The sequence below is a fragment of the Mytilus galloprovincialis genome, chromosome 1 (assembly GCF_965363235.1).
Source record: "Mytilus galloprovincialis chromosome 1, xbMytGall1.hap1.1, whole genome shotgun sequence".
In the NCBI taxonomy this organism is placed as follows: domain Eukaryota; kingdom Metazoa; phylum Mollusca; class Bivalvia; order Mytilida; family Mytilidae; genus Mytilus; species Mytilus galloprovincialis.
The window spans coordinates 18,494,449-18,516,845 of NC_134838.1; the positions used below are offsets into that span (position 1 = coordinate 18,494,449).

Below are 22,397 nucleotides of genomic sequence, written 5' to 3' on the forward strand. Positions count from 1 at the left end.
TTTTTTTCTGTAATGACAGTATCAATTACATAAATAATATCTACACAATGTTTTTTTAATGTCATTGCACAAAATTGATAGTTGTCACAATATTTTATTCTTTATTTAGTCCCTGACAGACCACCAGAAGTTTCCCCTGGAAGTTATGTTGTATCGGTTGAAGGCTGTAGGAATAACAATCGTAATGTGACTTTGTATTGGAAGGTGAGTGCCCTATTTTAATTACTTTAGCATTGTAAGAAAAAATATTGTTATATGTTATTAATTTTCATACTGATAAAATTTTTGAATTATTGCTAACCCAATAATCAAATTTAATTTTGATGTGTTTTCTGAGGAACAAGTATTTCATTATTTTTTCAAAACGAATGCAACTAAGACAGCAATACACTGCATACAGCTATGTTGCAAATATTATTAAGGAATGGTCGCATGTTCTTATTACCTCCTCATATATGCCAAAAGCAAATGTAGGAAATACAAGACAACTGCTAGACTCTTTTAGTTATTTGGTTTAGACTTGTCCAGCCCGGACATAAGTCATTTTCAATTTTTCTTCTGTTGTAACTCGCCAAGGCTAGGTTTATGACAAAATGGTTCTGGCTCTGCATCATTTTATCAACCCTTTTTGTGTATTTTTATTATTTTTCTAACGTTAGAGCTTTCATAATAGCCTGTATCTACATCATTAAGTTTCCTGAGTTATAAAATACTTTAAAAAGCCATTTGCATAGGAACATTCCGTGGAGAATTTTCTTTGAAAATCGGTATTTTTGTTAATTTACCTTTGTCAGGTTGTTGAGAACATCAATGTATATGTTAACTAAATGTCTGGGTAATGAAATTATTGCCAGGTGAACATATCTGTCTGGAATGTTTCATTTGAACTTGCTGTCATCCGTATTATTTAACAGCGATTGAAAATAAGTAGGCTAGACATTTCAGCGTCTGCACATTTGTTTCTATAGATAGATCGTTATCTTTAAAATTGTAAGAAAAAAAGAAGTTTGTATATATGTCATTAATTTACATAACGATAATAGTTTTGAATAATTGGATATTGATAATGAGAATATTGTACTTATATATGCCATTGATTTACATAATAATACTATTCATGATTTATTGGATAATTTACATTATGATATTATTTTGGAATTATTGCTGATCCAATAGTCAAATTTAAATTTCGATTTGCTTGTTTTAGGACTTGCCAGAAACATACCAAAATGGTCAAATGTTAGGATACATTATAACCGTATCATCAGAGGATGGAAAACTGTCTACTAACCCTATCATCAGCAGAACATTTACATCCCTGCTTCTATCTTGTCGACAAGAAGTACTTGTATCATTCTTCTCGAGGAATGAAGTTGGAGACTCGCTTGAACCATCGAATATATCTATACCGATAGCTAACAGTAAGCATTATTATTCCTACTAAAAGAAGTCTTTTAAAGAACCAGTTTTTGTTTTATTAACTCACTTCTTATTTCAGAGCCTTTCTATAACTAATTTACGCAGTGCTGTTGGTGCTTCCCTAGGTTGTTTTACGTGTTCGTTTTTATTATCTGGTTAGTCAGCACTTCGGTGTTGACATGGATATCAATTATATGGTTATCTATTTTCATTTTTTTAATATAAATTTACTGTTTGCAAAAGTATGAATTATTCTAAATACTAAGGACTTTCTTTTCCCAGCCAAATATACCTTAGCCTTATTTGGCAAAACTTTTTTGAATTTTGGGTCATCAATGCTCTATAACTTTATGCTTGTTTGTCTTTCTGACTTTTTTATCTGAACTTCACTGATGAGTCCTAATGTAGATATAAAGCGCGTCTCACGTATTGAATTTTAAGCCTAGTACCTTTGATAACTATTAGCATGTCGAAATGTTTTATTGCATTTCTCTGTCCGGAATTTTCTTGCACTTATTTGTACTGTAGTCCTGTGATGTAATGTTGTCATTTTAGCGTTATATCTAGCATTGACATAAAGGCGCGAGGTTTGGCTAGCCATTAAACCAGGTTCAATCCACCATTTTTTCTTAAAATGTCCTGAACCGATTCAGGAAAATGGCAGTTGTTATCTTATAGTTCGTTTCTGTGTGTTACATTGTCGTTTGGTTTTTTGTTGCACTTTAGTGTTTCTGTTGTTTCGTTGTTTTCCTCTTATAGTTGATGTTTCCCTCGGTTTTACTTTGTAACCCGGATTTGTTTTCTCTCAATCAATTTATGACTTTCGAACAGCGGTATACTACTGGTGCCTTTATTTATGTTAATCAATAGATTGAGAAACGAAATTAACAAAAAATCAGGGTCTAATCTAAAACAGAAAGCTCAAATGAAAAGTAAAACAGTTGAAATTGAATGACAAGTTAAGAAGTTTTATTCATATTATTGAAATTGATGGTTACAAAAACATTAATAACAATTTCTAAATAGTGTCTATCATAGAGAGTTCAAATGTACAATACGTTTTATGTTCCAGCTATTTTATCTCCAAGTAGAATTATAGTTGAGGCCCAGAATACTTCTAAAGATACCACTGTAAGTGTAAGTTGGACACCAACAGAGGATGAGAGAATTACATTCCACACTGTATACTACTGCCAGTTTGACACACAATGTACAGTAAGTTATTTATATTTATTAATTTGCTTTTGAATTGAAATTTTGTATTTGCGCCAAACCCGCATTCGTCTACAAAAGACTCATCAGTGACGCTCGAATAACAAACAGTTGAAAAGGGCCAAATAAAGTACAAAGTTGACGAGCATTGAAGACCAAAAATTCCAAAAAAGTTTGCAAAATATAGTTAAGGTAATCTATTCCCGAGGTTAAACATACATGTGTTATTTTGTAATGGATTTTAAAATAATGGATATTTCAAAACGGAGAAGAACTACACAAGATTCATTTTATATATAACTTCCCAACTGCGTATATATATAGGAAGATGTGGTAGGAGTGCCAATGAGACAACTCTCCATGTGTAATTGTTTAGATTTGCTATTTAGTGTAAAAGAATAGCTAGTTCTTGAGCTATTTATGCATTGCTAAAAGCCTATATACAATCAATAATTTGAAATATTTTTTTCATGGACTATGATAAATTTACAAGCTTTAGAATACACGTTGTTCTTGCCCATTTGACATGATTAATATACCAGTGATCTTTTTATGTAGTTCAATGATCCATGGCATGATTTCATTTCTTATTATATGTTAGTAATTCATCGTTTTAGAATTTAATGTATTATGTGAAACGTTTACAAAAGAATACAGCAAAATATTACAATTGATTGAAAACGTCCGGAATATGTTGAATCAACCAGAGTCACTTTTTATTTAGGTATCCACAATATCGATGAAGTTGTGAGGTGAAAATGTTTATTATTTTTGGACGAAAGTCAATTTGATGATTTTAAGGCAGTATTGGTCTATCAATATTTTGACACAACAGGCTGATATTTGATTCTCTGAATTTTGACACATTTTGGTTTAGGAAACAAGGTATTAGTTGTAGTTTACAGTCAGTATACGACCGCAAACAAATTTTGCGTTCGTAATTATTGGTATTACGTCATCGTCGTCATCAGCGTCGTCCGAAGACAGTTAATTTCCGGACAATAACTTTCGTCTAAATGAATGGATCTCTATTCAATTCAAACACAAGGTTTGAAATCACAAAAGGAGGTTGGGATTGATTTCAGGGTTTATGGTTCCAACAGTTTAGGAACAAGGGGCCCAAAAGGTCAAAATAAGTATTTTTCTAGTTTCCAGACAATAACGTATGTGTAAGTGTATGGATCTTTCTGAAACTGTACCACAAGATTCCATTCCAAAAAAGGAAGGTTGGGATTGATTTTTGAGGTTATGGCCCAAACTGTTCAGGAATTAGGGGCCAAAAGCAATACTTTTCTAATACTTTGTATACATTGCTTATTTCTTGACCAATTTCAATGGGGTTTTATTCTTGAATTCTGAGGGTTCGTGAATATGCTGTATCTAACCGTGTATTAAGTTATTGGAATTTTATCCCCTTTTTTAAATTGGTCAATATGAGGTTCAAAGGGTCCAAAATTAAACTTTGTTTGATTTCATCAACAATTGAATTACTGAGGTTTTTTGATATGCCGAATCTAACCTTGTATTTAGATTTTTAATTTTGGGTCCCATTTTCAAATTGGTCTAAATTGGGGTCCAAAAATAAATAAATGAATATATGGGGTTCTTTGGTATGCTAAATCTAACCATGTTTTTGGAATTTTGATTTTTGGGTCCTGTTCTCAAATAGGTCTACATCGAAATCAAAAGGGTCCAAAATAAAACTTTGTTTGATTTGATCAAAAATCGAATTATTGGGGTTCTTTGATATGCCGAAAATTTAATTTTGTTTGATTCTTTGATATGCTGAATCTGATCATGTATTTAGATTCATTCTCCTCATTCATGTGGATTCCAGGAACTTTTATAATAACACAATTTTACAGGGATTCATGGCATACGAATGTATATTCAGATTGTTTGTCTATATTTCAGACTGATATTGAATGGATTAGGGTACCAATGAATTCTACCTTACTTACAATTGAACATTTAGAGTTTGATAAGAAGTATAGATTTGGTGTATCGTCTGACACCGACCAAGTTAGTTCTGGATTTGAATGGGAAGACTGTTATTATCTAACAGGTTTGGGTATGTAAAACTACTTAAAGTACTCTAAAACCTATAAATTTAACAATTCAAAAAAGTATCAACTTTTTTCTAATTTCTCTAACTGAATGATGCTGAAATTTATAAAATATCTATTTGACAGTTTAATTAAACTGAATTTAATCCGGGTATCTATAATGAAAAAGAGGGACAACAGATACCAGAGCGACATTCAAACTCATAGATCGAAAATAGACGGCTAAAAAAGACAAAGATAAAAAACAAACAATAGTACATTAGAAAACTGAAGACAAAGAAACAAGAACCCCATCTAAAACGGGGGGTGATCTCAGGTGCTGCGGAATGGGAGAAAGATCCTACTCAACATTTGCATCGGTCGTGTTACTCATATTATTACAAACGGTTAATGTGGTCTAATTCGGTAGGTTATATTCGTGAAAAGGAAACGGGATTGTAAACATTCGGAACATATCCGATATCATCTGTGAAACGGATATTTCATAACGATCAACCAACTTGGTATGGCGTCTGTAAAATTAAGGGCAAATGAGTTTATTTACTGATTTGAAAAAGCTCTGTTAGGCTAGTATTATTTCTAATTTAGTTTCTTGTTTATAATTTGGAATTTAGTATGGCGTTCATTATCAATGAACTAGTATATATATTTGTTTGAGGACCAGCTGAAGGACGCCTCCGGGTGTGGGAATTTCTCGCTGCATTGAAGACCTGTTGGTGATCTTCTGCTGTTGTTTGTTCTATTGTCGGGCTGTTGTATCTTTGACACATTCTCCATTTCCATTCTCAATTTTATTGCTATATGTTAAGGGTCTGACATTTTTTTCAGTTCAACAATAGCTGTTTAAGTATCAACATCACAATTAAAACCAAGGAGTTAACAAAGACTCACAAAATCAAAGGACACTTACATCAACAGTTATAAATAATAAATAAGAAACAACACGAAATCCACGAAGAACCGGGAGTAAAATCAGGTGCTCCGGAAGGGTAAGCATTTCCTGCAACAGTTTTATGTAAAACTAAGATAGAATTGACAAATTCCAAGAGGACAACAATATACATTTTGATTTAATCTTATACAATTCAATGACTGTTTAATATTGAAATAGTCTACATATTGTAGATTAACAGCAAATCGGATTTTAATTTTAGCTCCGTCTCCTCCAACCCAAGTTGATGTGGTGGCATTTCCTGAAGACGGAATAACAGTTGATTGGTCAGACCCAAAGTGTGGGGATTCCCCTTACATTGAGTTTTTCAAAGTAACCTGGTGTACTGCAAGCAAAGGTACCACCGACTGTTCAGGTTGGTACTTAAATGCTCGAATTTTGAAAATGTTATAAATGTAATTTTATTTGTATTCTTGTCTATCATTTTGGCTGATGTAATTTGTCTATTGAGTGTCTATATGCCAGTATTTTTGTTTTTGTGTTTTTATAGTTTTTGTATTTACAGGGATAAAGATTATAACTCTATGTTGACTGCTGTATCCCATTTTTTTAACTTTTTTTTTTATCTATATGTGTCTTTGTTTTGCTCACTTTATATTGTCAATATAATGAAATTTTATGTGACTTGCTGTGTCATAAAATTTAAAGGTTTAGCTAACTATGAGACTAGGTTTAATCCATCATGTTCTGCGCAAGGTATTGCCTGTACTAAGTCTGGATTATAACAGTTGTTTTCCATTCGTTTAATGTGTTTCAGCTTTGATTTGGCCATTTGAAAAAGGTCTTTCCGTTTTGATTTTCCTTAGAGTTCGGTATTTTTGTTATAGAAGAATAATTCATCATATTTTTAATTGTATAGTCTTTTCAGTTAACAATATAAATAATCCACTACTGTTATTTTCATATGTTCGCTATATTTTCTCTTCACGCAGCATACTTAACATGTTTGCTTTTTAGTTATCACATGAATGAGAAAACGTAGATTCTATTCCATGTTGCAACATTTTCAAATCGTACCAGTACTTATTTGTGAAAAACAGCTTCATAATTGTCTTTATTAAAGATTTTGTTTTAAGATGCGGGTGTGATTTTAACATGGTTTACTCAAATCTGATTTGATCAAACATGTTTTATTGTCTATATTTAGATTACGCCTCTATTGTTCTCTTTTCAATATTTTTTATTGATTTGAAATTTCCACTTGTCAATGGCTTTAAAGTAGCGATCGTATAATCCGAAAATCGAAATGACCAGCGTTTCTTATCATTTGCAATTTATAACAAGAAGTGACTATCAATTTCGTGAAATGACTTTTTTCAAAGTAGATATCTCTGTCAATAAGTACCACAACTTTGAGTGTCTAGAGTTTTATGACAAATAATGACCTGAAAAAAACTCACTCTAATTAAAAATGCTTGATTTTTATATATAATCCCTATTACCTTTTTTGTTTTTGCGACATCACAGAATGAGACTTATTGTTTGTTTTAAATGAGAAGCAAGGCGGATGCCACATGTAAAGCAGGATCTGCTTACCCTTTCAGAGCACATGAGATCACCCCCTTTTTTTGGTCGGGTCTTAGTTATTTAATCTTTAGTTTTTTATGTTGTGATTTGTGTACCATTGTTTGTCTGTATTTGTCTTTTTTTTAGCCATGACGTTGTCAATATAAAAAAAAGAGATGTAGTATAATTACCAGTTGCCAGTTTATTTCCGATTATGAGTTTGAATATCCCTATGGTGTCTTTCGCCCCTCTTGTTGAATGATCATCATGACGATTGCGAACAATGAGGCTGTAAACATGAGAAAATTCATTACACAAGATTTAATTTACAGACAGTAGGTGTTTATTGACATGTTACTTCTCATAGTTCTACCCTGAGAGGAAACACAACACCAAGAGACATAGAGAACAAACATATTGATACTGAGAAAGTAATATCTAATTCTATTTATTTTGGTATAATTTAATTTTCTATAGGTGTTGAAGAAGGTATGGAAATTCCATCGACTGAACCAACTAAGCTGGTAATTCCAAATCTAAAGGCGGGAACTTCATATGGTGTCCAAATCCAGCAGATAACAGGCGATGGAAGAATTAGTGATTACAGTGATATGGTGTATATACAGCCTACAAATAATGGTACCTATCCTAGTGATTAAAATACAAAACTATTCTCTGTCTGTAATTTCTATTTCGTCAATAGAATAAAATATTTAAACATCTTTTTAAATCTTCTTTCGGATATGGGTACAATTGAAATTATGATTGATTAATTGGTTGATTATTTTATACGCCACTTTCACCACATTTGTGATTTTTCGTTGCGGTCAGTTATTATTGGCATGGGACGGCGGAGTGCTCGGAGAGAATCACCAAACCTCCGGTAGTAAAACTAACAATCCTGGTCAATAAGATTTTGATTTGATTACGTTTTGTATGCATACATATTTACAGTATGAATGTCTTTCAAGTCAGGAATATCTCAAAATCCTATATATGACATTGAAGAGATAGTTTGGTTACTTTCCATCAATATTGGTGCAAGTTATAAAAATATTTATCACCCTATGATTTAAAGATAACAAGTCAAGACAATTTTCAAAAATATCTATTCTATAATGAAATACTTTACATACAATGAACTACTCAGTGTCAATGGATCAATACCTTAACAATATAAATCAAATATCTTCTATATGTACTTTTGTAAAAGGGCGATAACCAGTGGTTATGGAATTGTTCTTTTAAATGAGTGAAATAAACAACTATTTGTATTAAGGGTTATCCGTTTTAGCTTTTTCTAGGTCACATATCTCAAATCATAATTTCAAAAAATAAATGTCTTTTTAATGAACCAGTTAGTTATGATTATTCATTCAAACATTTGAAAGGCAAACACAGCTTTACGAGGACGTGATTTTACATCTCAATCTCAATATTCTTCACAGTTTACACCAATCTTTTTATATTCACTTTTTTGTTATAAGTATATAAGATGTGATTAAAAAGTTTACGACATGACAATTGACAATTAGCTCAGTTTTAAAGTTCCTTTTATCTGATATATTCTGACTTGAATATGTTTATATACTGATTTTTAGGCGTACATTTCGTCCTAATAACCCTATTTTGATGGATAATTGATCAGAGTATCGTTTTCTTGATTAGGTCTGTGTCTCGAATGTTTATATTTGTAACAATATTTGGCATATAGAATGCTTACAAAATGGTTATGTAAGTCGATGCATTAGAAGGTAAAAATCAAGACAACACATTAAGAGTGGTTATGACGTACCGGGTTGTGGTTTTCCATATTACATTTTTACTAACTTTCTATGTTTCAGACTTGGCAACGTCGGAAATAACAAGTATAGCAGTAGGGGGAACTTTCTTATTCATGTTGGCAATTGCAGGAGCTGTTTTTATCTATAAGTATGTGTTTTATTATTTTTCAAATATATAATGTTAGTAATGAAAAATAAAATTTTTAAATCCTAGTTTAGATCAAAATGATTATTTTCAGTCGTCTTGTTTTTTTGGTTTTTTTGGTTTTTTTTTTTTGGCTAAATGAAATAATTGTGTTAAATAGAATGAAAGCCTTTTTAAATCTTATTTAAAGATTTTAAAAAGAGTTGCACTATATCAATAGAATTTATGCTTTATGATTTTGAAATTTTCAGAGAAAAATCTAAAAGTATATCAAATAAGTATGTAAAAATTAACAGTGCATATTGTTGTAGATAATTCATGATTTCTTTTATAAAGGCGAACAGCCCATGGTATCAGGGAAATTAAACGACCTTTGGATATAGACACTCCAAAGATAAACATATCGATAGGAAATACGGTAGGTATCAAATAGTCTCTGATATTAACCGTTTTCCAGGTACAATTAGATAAGTTAAATTGGTGATCGCAAAGGAGTAGGTACAGTAAGACCCCTTTTTGGCCCCAAAATATAGCAGTTTTACAAAATTGTTAAAATGTAAACTTTTAGTTATTTATTGGATAGTAGAATGGTTCAAGTACATAAATATGGGCTGTTTTTGACAATATAATGCACATATATTGGGTACTAGCACCATTAAGTCATGCTAAATTACTGAAATCTTCACAATTCCAGCATTTTAGTTAAATTTTAGACGGTTTCCGTGTAAAACGAAAGTGGCCGCATTCGTGTTCATCCAAAATATTGAAATGTAAGTTGTATTTGATGATAATACATAACATATATAAAGATTGAGGATGAACACGGATGCGGCCACTTTCATTTTTGACAAAAACCATCTGAAAAGTGACTTTTTTTGCCATATTCGGTAGATTTTTCATATTTGAGCTTGAATCGGATCGTTTTTAATGACTAAATTAGTTAAAATCTTTCATATAAATTAATTGAATTAAACGAAATAGACACTTAAGTGTTTAAAAAGTGGTCAAAATCTTTCGTCAGATGAAACTGAAATTTGAGGCCAAAATCGGTCCTTACCGGACCTACTCCTTTCCCACCTGTAGGAACTGAGGAAAATAAAAAGAAGTTACAGACGGACAGATATATTTCCCCAACTGTGCCGAGGGATATAACACAAGCTGTTACTTGTTAATTGTTATACAGATTATCAACATAAGATTTGTAAAATTAATCATTCGGTAATATTTAAATTCAGAAAAGTACTTAACTCCGAGTTAAATTCAAAACAGAAAGTCCCTAATCAAAATAAAACGTCCGAACTCTTAAAATTCAAATGTTGCAAAAATAGTAAAACTTATTAAATGTTTTCAGAATATTGTTTATAACATTGTTAAATGAAAAAGAAAAGCGAAGTATACCAAAGGAACATTCAAACTATTAAGACGAAAATAAACTGAGAACGCCATAGCTTAAAAAAAAGACCAACAGACCAAAAAATTACAAAACAAATATAGAAAACAAAAACCATACCAAAAAAAGGGGTGATCTCAGGTGCTCTGGAAAGGTAGGCAAATCATGCTCTTCATGTGGCACCTATCATGTTGCTCATGTTAGTATAAACCCAGTGATAAGTCATCTAATTAAGTTAGTGACATCCAGGAAAAAGGGTATGGGATTGTAGGTATGACAACAATATCCGTTGTAATGGTGGCTAGTACCTATTTTAGAGGATTGTTTTTTTAAATGTCTACCACGCTATATCTGTAATTATATAATAATAATTATAGGAATACAATCCAATATGAACAAACAGTTAAAAACGTCCGGTATAGAAATCTAACAAATGCTCCCATGCAAATAACAACAACCTGATATTTTAATACAAAACAAACGCAAACATTTAGAAAGAACATGGGCATGTAAAAATATATGGTACGGAGCTTGGACGTTTTTATGTATGAATAGTAAAACAGGTTAATGCGGATTGCATCATAATATCAATAAAAAAAACTATTCGAAAGCAAGCACACATAAGTAGCTTACAAAAAACGAAAATTACCTGAAGAAAATATATATATATATAACTATAAAAATAAACAAACTTTTTTATAACATTTTGCTTTTCCCGATACACAAACACTCAGTAGAGGTTAAGAAAAAAATATAATGTATTAAGTTTTGACACAAAATCGCAAAGCGCAAGCAAAAAGACAGAATAAGAGATATTTAAATGATTTTTTTTTATTATCTCAAACCACAGTGAGAATACTTTTCTTTAATTGTAGGTTTTACCATATTCATCGCAATTAAGCAAAGACAGTGGTAGAAGTAGTTTGGCATCAGATGGTTTACAATCTCCTGCAGTAGATAACAAGTTAGATATATTTCCTCTACCAGAAGAAACTACAGGCGTAAACAGCAATCAAAAATCTAGCGACGATCATAAAACAAGTTCTAAACAAGACTGTAGCCCAGGTTATTCTAAAATGGCATTAGAGACTGATACAGCATCATCAAAACAAGAAAACGCTTTTAAGAACATCACTGGTCCACCAATTTTTAGTGTGTCTCGTGAGGATGAGAGGAGAAAATCTGAGAAGACGTTAATTCCCAAACATAATGGTAATTATCAATTTATACTCACTCCTATTTTTGGATTGATATGTCTTATTATTTTCATGTTTCCATTTGTTTATATAACTCTACTCCGTAAAAATAGTAAAGAAAAACTTATTATACGTTACTGAAGTGGAATCTAAAAAATCGAAGTCGAATAAAATCACCAGGGCCAAAAAAATAAGACAATTATATTATTCATGCTCGTTTTTGTATTTTACCTTCAATTTTTTTTTGTAATAAAGTATACATGTATATCATGTGATTGTTTCCACATTAGTTCATAAAAAATAGTCACCTGTGCATATAGTTTAATACATTCATGATGTGTTTCAAGTTAACATGGATTCTGTGGATGATGTTTGGTTGCTGCTTGAACATTAATGAATAAGCTAACTTTCCTATGTTTATTTATGCATTCTAAAAAAAAAATAATGGTATATTGGGTTTTTTTTTGTGTATCTCTTCAAAAAATTATTCCTTGCAATTCTGTTTCATAATATATATTACAAGAATTTTTCTATCATTATTATTATTCCTTGAAATTTTGTTTCATAGATGATCATTTTTCAAGGAACTTCCATTATATAAAAATGATTCCTATTACCTACTTTTTATTCAAAAAACTTCTCTTACATAAAAAATATTCCCGGAATTAATTTCTAATGCGTAATAATTATCCCAGGAACTTCTCTATTATAAAAATTATTGCTAGAATTTTTTGTTACTAATTATATACCTGAAATTTCTTTTTTATTATAATTTTTCCAGGAACTTATCGTACATCATTATTATTCGTGGTGATTATGTAACAATATAGATATATTCCAAAACGTCAAGCTTGTAGAATTATTTTTATTTAATATTTCCATTCAATTAGAAAAAATGTTAACTTAATATTTAATATCAATATTTTTCACAGAACTTTTATCATATTACAAAAGTTTCATAATATAATAATTCATCCAGAGTGTATGAAATGGAAATTGATAAAATGTTATATGGTTAAAGTTCTGAATCGAACTTTTTCCATGTAATAAAAGTTTTAGGAACATATATCATGGCTAAATTTTATTCTGCTACATGCTTGGCCTTTCAAATCTACATTATAATTATAATATAAGTCCCGAGTACATTATAGTTTGTTTATAGCTTTTTAACTCTGATGATTCAAACTGGGTCAAAATAAATTTTGCGTTAACGTGATCTTATTTCAGCTTAGTTTATTACAACCATTGTATATTCACCATCACATTTGATTTTTTTTTCTTCTTCTTTTTCAGAAAATGAAAATACAGATAGTTATATAAAGCATGTTGAAAAAGAGTCCAATGTTACAGCAAATATTATGCTCGAATCTGGGTCTGTTAGTGATCCATATGTTTATCAGCCAGAAGTTCAAATGTCAAAAACTTGTGGACAGCCAATTAAGGACCAACCATATATCAAAACAGAGACCCTGCAAGCCACTGATAATAGTAGAAACTATGGCATAGATTCTACAAAGAATTGTAAAGTACATGATGGTTTGTTACCTTTGACTGAGGTCAATGATGAGGACTCAGACATAAGTATGATAAGTAATGGTTATCTTCCTAATGATGCCGTGAATAATCTAGGCATTTCATTACCCAGACATCAACCCTCTGCTCATAATTCAGATAGTTCAACAGTAGAATACCATCATCTGGATTCCATGGAAAATCTTAAGTTACTAGAAGTTTTCAATCCACTGATGACAGCTGCTAGTGCAAAGAAGTACCAAAGTGATGAATTGAATGAAAAGTTAGGAGAGCAGGATTTTATTACACATAATACTGAACCAGATCAAGAGGATTCAATAAGTAATGGTTACCTCAAGGAAGAAGATATCATGAATCCAGGTGTTATGAATTCACTCAGGGAACGAGACCAAGAAGAATTAAACAGTGCTGGTTACCTAAGAGACATAGATGTTGGGATACTGAACAGGGAACCAGCCAAGGAAGATCTTAAAGGAACGAATTACTTATCGGAAAATATGAATGACTGGACAGGTAAAAGTGAAAGTTCTGGAGGATACTTCACAGAGAGAAACTTGCTAAATGGTAACCTTATTGATGATGAAAATGTATCAACCTATGTTTCAGAGTCAAATGACACAAGAAAATTTGAGAATTCATTTGGGTCTGGATATATCACTGAAAACTATTTGCTTGATAGTGAATTTAGTGGAAATGATCAAGGAAGTACCTGTTCTCACTCAGGGGACAGCCGTGTTGGGCAGATAAATTCATCAGCAGAAGATTCATTTCAGGTTGCAAATAAAGAAAGTAAAACTAACGATGGATATATACAACATAATGACATTAAACCATAAGAGTAGGAAGACATCTACCACTGTAAAACGTCAGGTGTCAGCTGTTCAAAACCTTGGTCAACATGTTATTTTTTATCATTTTCTTGATATTTCTATCTTTGAAGAGTTTACATATGTTTTACTTGTATTTGCAGTTTATTTGTTGTTACTACAGTGATATACAGAGTATACACTTGGTTCCTAAGATCTTATTCAGCTTTTGGATCTGACACTTATTTATCCATAATATTTAAGATTGGTTTACAGTTTACAATTTGAATCCATCCATATGTGATTACCGGTATTATTAGTTGTTTCTACAGCTGAATATTTACAAATTAATGATTTATTAATTGAAACTTAAGATATTTTAAAATGATTTAACATAATGTAGGGTAAAAGTTGTTCCGTTTAGAAATTCTTAATTTGGATGCAAAAATGACTAGGAATCATTTCTTCAAAGAAAGACACCTTAACTTTAATTGTTTGCTAATGAAAGTTATTTCATAATCATTTTTTTTTAAATATGAAATAAAAGTGCACACAAATTGACTTTGACAAAACTTCGGAGAAACAGTATACAGTATGACAGCAATTCCTAGTATCCCATTCACTAGATGATTATTATTTATTTATAACCTGTTTCAGTAATATTTCGGCATTTGTAATAAAAACAAAAAATGCTGAACATTTTCTTTTATTCTTAATAACCGTGAGATTAAAAAGATCCGTTTGTTTTTATTGTGAAAGTTGAAGCCTGTAATGATATTTGATAGTCTTTGTATGCATTGCCAAATGATATATATTTTTTAAATTATTAAACAAATTTAATTGGTATAGATCTATATACTATTATATAAGTATGCGACTTTGAGTTTTTTCTCACATTGATGATTGTAAAAAGTAAATTGTATACAATTTTACAGTGTTTATGAACAGATGCAAAGCATTTTAAGAACATTGTTATTCCTTTACTTACAGAAAGAGTCTTCAGCTTTCCTCCATATTTATATTAAGGATGTTCGCTTGTCATGTTTTGGGATTTTTGTCAGATTTTCGGAATCCTCTGGTTTTATCCATTTGAATGCCATAAAAAATTTTGCCCATTGACCCCCATTTTTCTTTTTATAAATCTTTTATATGTATGATTATAAACCATCTGTAAAAGTCTTATAAAATCGTTGTTATTTTTTAATAGTTTTTGAGAGCTTTAACTTGTCAATGATAAAGCAATGAAAAATCAAAAGAGATAATTTTCCCGCCAAATTTTCAAAGGCTAATATCTCGAAAACAAGCACATTGACCTATATTTATGTTTTGCTTTTTTGGTTCCTTTATTAAACCCCTATCAATATATACTAGTGTTATGACAAGCTTGTTATTTTGAAAATGAGTAGCGAACTTCCTTAAATATATATATGACTTTCATTTCATGTTCCATAGTTGTAACACTACTTAATCGCTGTGATTGCTTAACTACTTCGATGATATCAAGAAAACTTCAACATGAACAGTAATTTTCTCAACAATGAAATATGACAAAACTGTCAGTGCTGTTTGTGCTTCAAATGTACTAAACATTTAAAAGTAGTAAGATTAGTTTCTAGGACCTTTATTAATATGATGAAATGTTCAGCCTATATCTGCGTCCTATTATGATTTTGTTAAGATCAATTGGGTTTTGTTTTTTAATTGATAGGAACTGATTATTGTTTTGTAGCAGTATACAATTCGATAAGTGTTGTCAAATGCCAACTTTATAAATATTGAATGAATGAACAGTGAAGTTACTAGTCGTAGTGTTATTTATATATACAATTATCTGATTTTTAATTGTTTATATGAAAATAATCAACAGACATTCATAATGTCTTTTTGTATCCACACGATCACTGTCTGTGTCGTTCTGTTCATAATTGTGTAACCTAGTCTTTGTTCGTCCTCATGTATTATATAGATTTATATTTGCTGTTATACTCTAGCTTTCATGTTGTTATCATTTTTCATAACTCATTCATAAAAAAAAATTATAGTAAGTAGACTTAGGTGTCAGTATATATATATATATATATATATATATATATATATATATATATATATATATATGTAACAATTCCATCTACATGCCCTATATATCATGTACTGTATTACGACGTTAGATTAAAACTGACGAGGAAAGGTAACACCCGACCACCGAAAGCTTTATTGTTGCATAGCCTACGTAGCCTAGTGGTCTAGCGATCCGGATACAGTGCAAGGCGATTTGGTTTCAAGATATCTCAGTTGCAAGGTTCGAATCCCGGCGAGGGAAGAACACACAATTTTCGAAAGTAAATTTACAGATCAAACATTGTTGGGCTGATGTTTAGTTGAATTATATAAACTTGTATACTGCAGATGTTGTGATTTCATGGCTCTGATATCTGATATTATTCATCGTTTTTCTTATTTTGTATTATTTTTTAAAGTTTTCTTTGAACAACGTCGGTCTTGAATCGTGAATGAAATCTGGCACAACGATGAGTTGTCACTTGATGACAAATAGAAAATGTATTTGAGAGTTTTGTTTTTGTTTGAAGCTTTGGGCATAGTTTTAATTTCTAAATAAGGTTTTTTTTCTTTTTCTTTATAAATGATATTTAGTCAGTAGATTTGCAGACAGTCTTTGTTTATTACCTCAACCCGTCCATTGCAAACAATGTGCATTTTATAACTTAGCAACATAGTGTGTTTTAAAAGTATTATACAATATTTGTGTTCGCTGTAATACTCTTGCTTTCGGGTTTTTGTCAGAAGGCATTAATATATATATGGTATATCCCTTTATTGTTAGTAGATGTACATGTCATATATACTCTATGAGGTCTTAAGTCTCAAATATGTCTAATTATGTTTTGGTGTAGGTATGTTGCTTATACACGATTTAAAAAAAATAAGTTAACATGTATTTTCACTTTTTTAAAATTGAGTGAATCGTGGTGCAGAACTGAGATTTGAAAGAACTGTAAATCAGGAATCAGGAGTTATTGCATGCATTTACTATTGTAATTTTTTAAAACTGTTAAAAACTCGCAACAGTTTCTGAAATTAACAGTTGTAATATTATAGCAAAATTAACAAAAAAAATCCCTGGACAATTTTGTATTTGAATGGGAAAGGCTACTCATAATAGTGAAATATAAATTATTAACTAGTACTTTTTTAAAAAGTAAACATGGTAAATAAACTGATTTTACTTTTTTTTAAATGATTGTTATATGCCAAAAGTATCTTTATTGTACCTCAAATGTTATTTTTTAACATGTGTTGTTCACGATAGATATTATACATATGTTTGCTGTAACACTCTTCCATTCGGTTTTTTAACTGTTTTTAGAAAGGCATTTTGTCCTGTTATTGATTGTAAATTTATATGTCATATATATACAGTGTTAGGTTAGAAACAAGGTCTCAATTATATAGAATATTTATTTCTGTCAGTTATCATTTACTGGTACAGTTTTGTATGCTGCCGACACGTGTCGTTAAATCGAATTTCAAAAAAGTGCCTTCAATACTTAATCAAAATGTTACAAAACAATCGATTTATAAAATTCAGGAATTTTCCATCAATGTAAAAATACAGGTTAGTTGTTGTTATCGTTGTTGTAGAAAATGATGCATATTGTATAACAACATTGAAATTCTGATATTAAAGGTTCGGTTGTTTACATGAACTTTCTCATTTATAGATTTATTTAACACAAAATCTTAATCAAATCTATCTCTTGAAGTAAATAATGCTATATGATATCATTTTTCTCAATATATAGATGCAATTCAAAGAATTCCAAATGCTTGAAAAAAAAATCATCATTCTGCGGGACCACTTTGTACTCATGTGTTTAATAAAGGCAACAGTAGTATACTGCTGTTCAAAACTCGTAAATCGATGGACAAAAAACAAAATCGGGGTAACAACCTAAAACCTAGGGAAACGCATTAAAACCTGTTATTCCATGAAACAATCTAAATTACTTTATCACTTTGGTAAAAGAAACCTCGTATCATCATTGTGTTCACAAAAGGCCAAACGTATTTTAATCTTTGATGACCAGTCATGTTGATCATAAAATAGGACAATAAAGAATATAATCAAAACTGGAAGTAACTAATGTAATGATTAACATGATTATAGAACTATAACTGATCGAGGTAAAATATAATCGTGTTTCTTAAGATACCTCGATCAGTTATAGTTCTATATAAATAAACTTAACATAGATACCAGTATTAAATTTTGTATTTACGCCAGACTCGTTTTGTCTACTAAAGACTCATCAGTGACGCTCGAATCCAAAAAAGTTAAAGAGGCCAAATAAAGTACGAAGTTGAAGAGCAAAAATTCCTGAAAGATTTTCCAAATACAACTGAAGTAATCTTTTTCTGAGATAGAAAAGCCTAAGAATTTAAAAAAAATCAAAAGTTTTGTAAACAGCTAATTTATAAATATGACCATATCAATGATAATCCATGTCAGCACTTATTATTGTGCTATTTTTTTTTAGCAAAATATAGTTGTATTTGGAAAATACCTCAGTTAGTGATTATCGAAATATGTTTCTACATTCTTTAAATGAAATTGTGAGTATCAAATCATAATTCTATCATTGAACATTTAGCTTTGTTAAATTTATCATAAAACGAAATAACCCCATGTTTAGTATGGATGATGCATTATTAAAGATGCTGTCTTGCATGACTTTTTAGTTCCTAAATTCCAAAAACATTTTTCTAATGGCATTTTAATAAGCAGTTTAAAATAACTTTAATGTGACAATGAGATTTGTAAAAATAATAATTTTTCTAAGAATTGTTTTCAACACTGTAACGTCTAAATAAAGTTATGTACAATTTGGTTTTTTTTTCAAGATTTTAGGCAAAAAGAAGCAACAAAAAATGATAAAAATCTTTGTAATTCCTTTGCGAAGTTAACTTACTATTGAGGTCATATGGACTTCTTGTAATTTTTGGCGTGCTGATATTTCTGTTCACTTAATTTCAATTTATCAGTCAGGATTCTACCTCGTCCAAATTATCTCCCCATTACGCCAGTTCATTTTCACAATCGTAGAATTGCAAGCCATTTAAGGAATAACGCTTTGCCAATGTTGCTCTTGAAAACCGATAAATTTATGCACATAGCACCATTACGATCCTTATATGTCATTTGTATGTTAAAATATAAATGTATCTTCTAGCTAATGAGCATCAGTTAATGATCTTGTCTGCATTGATTCAACTTGAAAATATTGTCTTATCGGTTGTCAGGTGGAATTTTTGAAAATTCATAAACATTTAAAAAATTTCTAATTAAATATTTCGTGGATGGGCAGACTAGATTTTTTTAGTGGTTGCAGACTATAAACCTTAGTTATCACACACGATTTTTTTTCTTTTGAAGATATGTATTTTTATCATCCAACTTGAAGGACTATCGTCAAGTACTTTTAGTAAAAAAATAGCTATTCGAACACACCTACTCTGTTTTTATGATTCATTAGATATGTATTTCACTTGACCCATATATTTCATCTTTAAGTACTGTGATTTTTTTATGTTATAAAGTCAACCTGTAGCTTTGATATATACAAATGATAGAATTTGAAGCGAGATGATGTATCTGACAATTATTCTTGCTTTGTACGTTTTTAAGACAAAATATTCAACTCAAACACGCCCTAACATAAAAAGGTGCACTCGATTTTCTCTTTTCGATACAATTGTTACCCATTTTTTAGAATTTTTTCTTGAGTGACATAATGGAAGGGCAGACACGAAAATTAGTGAACTAATAGATTGATATGTTCTCCGTCCGTGGTAATTTTTTCAAAAAAGTCAGAGGTTATGCATTTTCTACATCCAACTAGATAGATACCCATGTCGTCGACTTGATATCTAATAGTTCTGCTTAACTATGTAATAGATAAATTGAAACCTTATGCAAATGGTGTTTTTAAAATAGAACACTTAGTATTTGAGAAGAAAATTATCATTTTATTTGTTTCTATTAACTTTTGATTTTTTTGTTACTATAGTAAACATATCAGTAAGCATTTATCGCCTTCTCTAACAAAGATCTTCGATTCTTTTGTTCTGTTTCAACCGGGTTTCCGCCTGTTATCATCTATCGATCATACTTTTCAAGATGATAGGCAAGAATGCTAAAGCTAATGTTAAAATTGTCAGTAATAGGAAATAACTTCAATATGGGGTCGACTGGCAATTCTAGTCATTTTAATTACCTTTACATATTGTCTTGTTAATAGTTTGGCTTGATAAATGTTCTTTTAGTTTTTACAAATTGATGGTAAAAAAATGGAAAAATGAAGAAAAAAAATTGCCAGTGTAAGCCAATAAATCTTACAAGTTGTGTGGAAGTTTTCATGCAAATGGACATTAGATAGATCTCATCTATGATTATTTTTGCCCTGTCATAATTTCTATATACCGATTTTTACCTACATCGCCCATGCTAGTTGATCAATCATATCGGAATAATTAACCAAAGAAACCAGGCTTAATTTCAAATGCCAGATTCGCGTATTTTCCATATCGTACTCCTTTCGGCGCTCGATTCAAGACAGTTTGAAAAACAAAGTTAAATACCAAGTTGCGATGCACTACAAACTGAAAAGGACCGTCTGAAAATGCCAGATACATAAACCATAATAGGTATATTTCAGATTTTGAATACGCATTGATTTTCAAATGTCATATTACGATCAACAATACAGGTCAAAATATAATTGTGACCTATAATTAATAACATCTACGTGTTATCTTGTCTCTGGTAGATATGCAGTTTGCAATCTCACAATATCTTCTTTAATCACATGATGTACCTAATTCGTTATTCAATATTCATTCAATAGTTCATAAATATCACGACTATGCGCTATTCTAAGCGATTTCGGGATAACAATGTCGGAAACATTTTAAACTTAGATTATGACATTAGAAAAAAATCTTGCCTATAGCTACAGAAATCTAAATCAAACAATACGCTAATAAAAAAAATACATGGAGTGTATATAACTCAAAGTTGATACGGTATTCAAGACTTTGAGTTCGTCATGATTTTATTGATAGACGGTTACTGCTTACAAGAAACATTTCGAATAAAGGGAAAGTAGTTAACCGATGTTCAAATCTTGTAAATCAATTAAAAAAATACCAATAAAAAAGTAACAAACAAAAACCGAGTGTATCGCATGGAAAGGAGTGAGAATGGGTACATCGACAGAGTAAGTGTCTCCTGTTAATTGTATGCAACAATCGCCATGCTAATTCCCACTTAGTCATGAGTTATAATCGAGAATGTAAAACCAGAGTGCTAAGAAGTGAATTATATTGAATTGTGTACCTATATTGGCAACACGATCAGGATCTGCCTACTTTTTATGAGCATCTGAGATCGCACCAAGTCTTTGGCAGAGTTCGAGTTGCTCAGTCTTTTCAGTTTTCTGTGTTGTGTTTTGTAAATTGGTAAGTATTTACGTGAATATCTCTAGGGTGGTTTGTGAAATTAAATTTTCTACTTCTAATCCGATTTATCTTTGTTCTGACCTGTTGATTATTTTTTTCATCAACGAGTGGTTTCTTGGTCAAAATTTGATTATGACGTCAAATGCCGTGCTGTCCTCTTCAATTACAATTGTGACGTCGTGAAAAAAGGTGACCACGTCTCAAATCGTCACATAGAAAGAACACATCTTTTTGCTGATCATTTTAAATGAAAGATTAATTTTGTCTACACACCGTCTAAAATTTATTACAGAAACAGATTCCACCACCAAAGCTAGCGTAATTCGACATTTATCCACTCTCGACGTTTAAATTCTAAATGCAACGCTCAGCGATAGCAGTTTGTATTCCAATGAGTACTATATATACGACCAACCTGGTTTAAACTCGTGTGAAGCAGAATTCATTAAAAGCCTTCTAAAAACCAAAACAAAACAAATCTTGCCAAGGTGTTTAATTTCTTTTCGAAATATATTGATGATGTTCTGCCACTCGTTAGTCCATCATTTCAGTGAGAGAATATGTCAATTGATACGCGTGAGCATGTTCACAGTATGCGAACTTCATTAAGAAGGTATGCTCTTTACACAAAAACTGCCCTAACATAGTTATAAGGACAAAAAATAAACGGAAAATGTTTTTTCGGGGAAAATAATTAATTCCATTTCCATTTGATGACATACAGAATACATTTCCAAGGAATACATGAATTTGTTTTCAGGAACGTATACTTCAGCATTGACATACTTGCAGTGTTATCTTGCTATAAGTATAGCGAATTGAAAAATAAACAAAAAATGCAATCTGTATGTT

General features: G+C 30.8%; 1 protein-coding gene across 3 annotated transcripts in view; it reads left to right on the forward strand.

The window, feature by feature from the left end:
* LOC143068108 (uncharacterized) overlaps positions 1 to 14,827 on the forward strand; it is a 37,443-nt gene extending 22,616 nt beyond the window's left edge. For all 3 annotated transcript variants that reach the window (XM_076241900.1, XM_076241909.1, XM_076241919.1), the window contains exons 8-17: positions 110 to 204; positions 1,208 to 1,421; positions 2,492 to 2,634; positions 4,546 to 4,702; positions 5,852 to 6,004; positions 7,633 to 7,794; positions 9,000 to 9,087; positions 9,421 to 9,502; positions 11,350 to 11,686; positions 12,964 to 14,827. In XM_076241900.1, coding sequence (XP_076098015.1) covers positions 110 to 204; positions 1,208 to 1,421; positions 2,492 to 2,634; positions 4,546 to 4,702; positions 5,852 to 6,004; positions 7,633 to 7,794; positions 9,000 to 9,087; positions 9,421 to 9,502; positions 11,350 to 11,686; positions 12,964 to 14,039 — 2,507 coding nt within the window. In that variant the 3' untranslated portion in view covers positions 14,040 to 14,827. The remainder of the gene's footprint in view (positions 1 to 109; positions 205 to 1,207; positions 1,422 to 2,491; positions 2,635 to 4,545; positions 4,703 to 5,851; positions 6,005 to 7,632; positions 7,795 to 8,999; positions 9,088 to 9,420; positions 9,503 to 11,349; positions 11,687 to 12,963) is intronic.
* Positions 14,828 to 22,397: the final 7,570 nt, after the last annotated feature.